Raw genomic sequence first — 6000 nt, forward strand, 5'->3', positions numbered from 1 at the left:
TCAAGTCAAGCCATTTAATAACTGAAAACCAAAGCCCCAATGTCTAAAATCTGTACGGAGTGATTATGGAATGAGATCTAATTTGACAGTAACTCAAAATAGCTTTAAACCTGATTATCTCTTCAGTCCTGGAGAGCAAGGAGGTCTACAACTTGAATATGCAGTGGGACAGACAAAAACTGGCAACGCATGGTCCTGTAGAAACCTGATCCAGCAGACTGGCCTGCATGTTTACAAGTCTTGCGCCATTGATTACTACTGTGTGCAACTCCAAACTCGGGACCCTTATGTCAAAACATGCACACACAAACTCACATGCTTTTTCTCTCTTTACCACACAAACACTTTTTCTCTCTTTACTACACACACACACACAATCACTCTCTACACATACAATCACTCTCTACACACACACACACACACACACACAAACTCACGCTTTTTCTCTCTTTACTACACACACAATCACTCTCTACACACACACACACACACACAACAAAAAAGGCATCCTGCCCTGAGATTTTAACTGCATCTTCCCTTTTGTTTAGTCCTAGCCCCCACCTCCACCCTGAGTGAGCATGCAGAAGCGATCGCCGCCTTACCCTTCCTATTGTAGAGCCACAGCATACAGTGTCGGAACATAGCAATGGATGGAGGCATGGAGGTGAATGTGTCAGGAGGGTGGAGTGAGCTAGGCGGTGAGAGGCGTAAGGATGGGGCAGCGAGAGCAGGGGGGCGACTAGAGAAGAGAGTAGAGGAAAAGGAGGAGGAGGAAGAGCGTAGCCACCTGACATAGAGGTGGAGGAGAGAGAGCGCCGAGTCGCCTCACGGACCCACCAGCAACCAGCTACTAGCAACCAGCAGCTGCATGTAGAGCCACTCTGCCCAGAAGCCAAACTGCTGTAGAGGAGAGGGTGCTGTTTTTAGCAGGGGTCATTCTCACACACCCCCTCCCTGCTGCTTCCCTGATCTCCAGCACTGGCAGTCCTGGGCAGGGGTGTGGTATGGACCCAAGCGCCAGACAAACGCTAACACTCTCGAAGGTCTCAAGGCAGTTCAAATGAGGGTTATTCCTGTGAAGTCCACTGTTCCTGATACTGCCGGAGAGGAGTGGTAGGAATCGGAGCTCACAGTGTCAGTGTTCCAATGGCAGCCAATGTGGGGAAATCACATCAAAGAGGGTCCACCGAGTCCCCCCCCACCCCCTAACCACCAGCTCCACCACCCTCCGCACACCCTCAAAACAAACATTCCACCCTGCCCGTCCTCGTCACGGCTGATTTGGGAAGCCGTCTGACGACAAAAGCCCTCCTGTGGTGGAGGAAAGATCCACACAGAGCACTGGCATGAAAAATGTGTGTGCGCGTTAGTGTGCGTGTGTTGCATCAGTGTACTAAGGTGCTGGAATAATCTCATTATTTAACAATGAGAGGAATAGTGGCAGAGACTAACAGCGATGAATAATGATAGAGAGAGAGAGTGAAGTGGGACAAGAGAGAATTGGATATTACAGAGAGAAAAAAAAGAGAGGGATGAGAGAGTGTGTGTGAGTGAGTGAGAGTGAGAGTGAGAGTGAAGAGAGAGAGAGAGAGATGTTAGTTACATGTAGGCACGTGAGTCACCGGCAGCATGCTGCAGCGCTACAAAACAGAAGCATGGTGGGAGGGCAGTGAGAACGGGAGGACGAGATGAAAAGATGAGAAGGTGAAAACAGAGACAGAGAGAGAGAGAGAGAGAGAGAGAGAGAGAGAGAGAGAGAGAGAGAGAGAGAGAGAGAGAGAGAGAGAGAGGAGAGAGGGGGGGGGAATAAGACTGGAAAACAGGGATAGCCACTTACCTTGAAAATGGAAAGTCTTCTGGTCCACGGTGATGGTGAACGTGCTGTCGTCCTCGTCATCGATTCCGATCACAGCACCCTGAGAGACGGCAGAGAGAGAGAGAGAGAGATAGATAGATAGATAGAAAGGGGAGAAAAAAGAGAAATGGGAACCAGTCAGACAGAGCACGACGTCACTGCCTCTCCCTCCCTCTCTCCAACACAAATAGAGAGAGCCGGGAGGAGATGGGAGGAGACGAGGGAAGGGGAGGGGGGGTCTGGGTGGAGTGAGGAGGGGAAGGGAGGGTGGGACAGGACCAGGGGAATTAGGAAAGAGTGAGAGTGCAAGAGAGGAGGAAGGGAGAGACTAAAAAAAAGACGGAGCGATTGTAGGATAAAGACATAGAAAATTAGAGACCAGCAAAACATACTTAAAATGAGAAAAACAGAGAGAGGGAGACCAGGGGGAATGTCTCACTGGAGTAGTGGGATTGCGTGTATGTGTGATTAACCACTTCTGCTTGGCACACTGGCCCCCACTGCAGACAGAATGGGTGTGTGTGTGTGTGTGTGCGTGTATGTGTGGGTGGGGTGGTTAACGTAGCAGCAGAATGATAGTGGATTCCTTAGCTAGAGGCTGAAAAATGCTTTGAAGACCGCTTTAAAGGCCAAAATGGAAATTCACTGAGATGGCAAGCTGTTAAAGGGACACCAGGCAAGCGTGATGCTTTTTCTCTACGAAACTCCCCCTCGCTCGGTCTGAAGCTCTTTTCCTTTTCTTTGCGTCTTCTGTCAAGGGGTTTCGCTGCTTCTTTGCAGGCTCTGCCATTTTACACACGTTTGCAACAATCTCTAGCGTTTCGTTAGCCTGCCTCTGTGCTGTAAACTGATCCTGCTTCGGTTGGCGGGTAGGATACACCGAACTTGCAAGTGGGATATTCTTCCTACAGGCAATAGGGGCGGGCGAGAGAGCCTTCATTCGCCCCGTAATGAGTCATTTAACCATATACCGACTTAAGAAGATGATTAATTAACACGAAAACGTTGCCTGGTGTCCCTTTAATAGACATTTTACTGGTTAGAAATCTGATTAACTGAACTCATTAACATTAACTGAACGCCATACAGGCATGCAGGCAAGTCAAGTGCAACAACACACTTTTTGACCAACGCATATTGTGCTCTAGACTTCAGTCTTTGATTTGTGCAGTGAAGGCAGTTATGTGGTTTGGGTGGAGAAACTGAGTTGTGTGTCTGTTGAGGTCATAGTACAAGTTAATCTGTCTTTAAGGGTGTGCTAATCATGAAGAGAGCCCCCAGGGGAGAAGACAAAATGGCTTGCTCTTCCTCCATGACTGACACGCCACTTCAGCTCAGAGCAGTTGGGCCATTTCTTAGTAATTCCATTACAAGTCATCTGACCAATGGCAGGGACAGGCTTGGTAAAATTAGACCCAGACATGCCTTACAGTCTATGAAAGCAGTCAGCCCGAGAATGCACGGAGACCAAGATAAACTTATAATAAAAGTGCCAGAAAAGGATATCTGTAAAAGATCATTCAAAATACAGGCTGATTCCATCATGGGTTTTGTAAATGAACAGCCAGTGGAACTCCACGGATGCCAACAGAATACCAACTACCTTGTAGTACTCATGCCAGTTAAGCTCAGCTCATGCCTTCATAAAAAAGGTATTCAATTAAGGAAATGAAATACAGACTGAGAGCCTGTCTAAATGGAAAGATATGAGGCATCTGAGAGACTATGTAATGCGCATGAATAACAATTGCCGTCAATGCAATGCTGCCATCCAGTGGCACAAAAATGACATTGATTTCTATTCACTATTACAACTTCTGCTGAAAATGGATTCTTCAGGGTGCTGAGAAGGTCAAAATTATAGGGAGGGATGAAAAAAACTAAAAGGAAAGTGATAAGCACTGTTCAGCATCAGATACAGATATGCTGCATCTAATCTGTACCGTCACCTAAACATTTGTTTGTAAGAAGCTGTCAGAATGTAAGGCCTGCTACTTCTCTTTTAGCAATGAAGACAGCCACTTATCTTTAACCTCTGCTTCACCACCTCAACAGCCTAAATGAAGAATATTGGCAGAAACAACTTGAGCTTTCACTTAATTCCATTCATGAGCAAGAAGCATTTGCTGTGAAATTCTCTTGGCTTATCATTAAGACAAACAAGAGCTTAAGAGAGCACTGCTTACTTTAACCACACCCCAAAATGATATCACTGAAAAGAAAATGACAGAGCCCTCTCTATCTGCCAGATTTAGTGGCCATGACCCAATATCTGATCTTTCTTTCCTCCTTTGCCAGCATGCTATATCAGCCCCAGAGACATAGGGGAGTGAGTGATATGTAATAAAAGTAAGGAAGAAAAACTAGAGTGTGAAAAGGAAACATGCTGTCAACGCCTTACCCTCAGACGCACACAGCCTCTTCTGGAGCCACGCATCATTTTGTCTTTAGACTGTGGACAAAACAAACAGCCAAACGGCAGCAGTCAGTAAAAACAGAGAGGTCAGAGGCTAACAAGTCTATACAAAATTAAACTTATGAGAATGTAGTTGAACAGGGAAAGGTAAGCAGAATAGTTTGGTGGCTAACAACACATGACAACAATTGGGGATATTTCTGCGTGGTGACGCTGAGTGGTGAAACGTGTTCAGTAGGTCTGCATTTTTGGAGGGCATTCAAATAGCAGTACTCAAATGTGAGGCCCTTTCATGATCATGTGCCTAGTGTCGGGAACATTTTAGTTCAATCGTACAGTGTTCCGTGCTCTCTACTTTATGCATAGTGTTGTTGTAGCTCAACGTGATCTTGCACTCCTTGTGAAATACTAGCCTAGATGCCCTGCAATGGTATCTTGTTTTCAGTAATCACAAAACGAGAGCCAAAGAGCTAGTATTACACCCGCCCCGCTCCAAAAACAAAAACAAAACGAAGGCTGTGATAAAGGTGATCCTAGATGTCCAACGTTAGCTGGCAAAGCTGGCATTAGCTCTCTGGCTTCACAAATTAACTTTGCGACGAGGGGGCGTAAAGGCCTAGCCACTAGCTTGATTTAATAGTTTGCAAATGAAACCTATACATGTAACGCAGGTCAGTTCCAAATAATCTGTGTGTGTGTGAATAAATAAGTACCGAAAGCAAGTTTGACATCCACCAAAACAGCTGTTTTTGCATATTTACCACTGTGGGAACTCCTTGCTATGCACAAGCAAAGCTGGTAACTTGGCCCACAGCATAACAAGTTTGGTAATATTATATTACCAAGTTTGGTTAAATTCTCAGTATTTTGTTCAGTTATATCTAGGAGCTAAGATAGCTGGAAAAATGCCACACGTGGAAGCCCCCACCCTTTAAATGTTGCTGACAAGCTGTATCGATGGCTAGTTAGCTAACGTTAGCTAGCAGTACGGGGCCAAAGGTAGCATCTTCGCTACGTTTGGGATGTTGCTTCACTGCAAAGTTGTTGAACACACAAGCAAATAAAATCAAAGGATGTATGCCACCATTTGTCAAGGAGCTTTAAAGAATTGTCCTGATAGGTCAATCCTACCGTCAGTGAAGTAAACCCGCCCCATGTACCAGCTGAGATATCCAACTACTGGCAACAGGCCTCCTGCCCATACTGTTTTCATAGACCTTAGGTATGTCCCTAGCTAGCCGACACAGACCTCTGTCGTAGTCTCACACTTTTCCAAGTATCTGTCTTAGAAATGCTTACCGTATAATACGACAGCAATCCAGCATTGTAATCCAAAACAAACCACCGATACTGCCAACCTTTCATGACGTTAGTCCATTTGCTCAGCGGTCCTTCCATGATGGACGCCATCTTTACACTTGGCCGCGGTTCCGAGGGGAGGAGCAAATGCGAAAAAAAAAAGAAAAAAAAAAAAAAAACATAGATGTTACGTCATCACCTGACACAGCGCGTGTGTGGAGCTCAGGTGGGACCTAGGCTTTTCTACACTGTCTGGATAGCTACCTTTTTTACTGGTTGGGTTGTTTAGAGTGACACATGTCTGACTGGATTACACATGGGGATTTGAAATGAAGGATGTAATAGACTATTTCTATCACAGATAGGCTAAAAGATTCCAATCAATAGGAATATTTAATGAATTTTCAAGATGACAAAGCAGTCATCCTAG

At 45.5% G+C, this 6000-nt stretch overlaps 1 protein-coding gene across 3 annotated transcripts in view; it reads right to left on the reverse strand.

Moving 5' to 3' along the window:
* Positions 1–5694, reverse strand: part of osbpl9 (oxysterol binding protein-like 9) — a 31726-nt gene extending 26032 nt beyond the window's left edge. For 2 of the 3 annotated variants that reach the window (XM_048253069.1, XM_048253068.1), the window contains exons 1-3: positions 5571–5694; positions 4257–4307; positions 1838–1916 (exon numbers count right to left, since the gene is read on the reverse strand). In XM_048253069.1, the coding sequence (XP_048109026.1) occupies positions 1838–1916; positions 4257–4307; positions 5571–5681 (241 nt within the window). In that variant the 5' untranslated portion in view covers positions 5682–5694. Of the gene's footprint in view, positions 1–1837; positions 1917–4256; positions 4308–5199; positions 5217–5570 lie in introns of those variants that run through there. The other variant, XM_048253071.1, reaches the window with a different exon arrangement.
* Positions 5695–6000: the final 306 nt, after the last annotated feature.

The sequence above is a fragment of the Alosa alosa genome, chromosome 9 (assembly GCF_017589495.1).
Source record: "Alosa alosa isolate M-15738 ecotype Scorff River chromosome 9, AALO_Geno_1.1, whole genome shotgun sequence".
Classification (NCBI taxonomy): Eukaryota; Metazoa; Chordata; class Actinopteri; order Clupeiformes; family Clupeidae; genus Alosa; species Alosa alosa.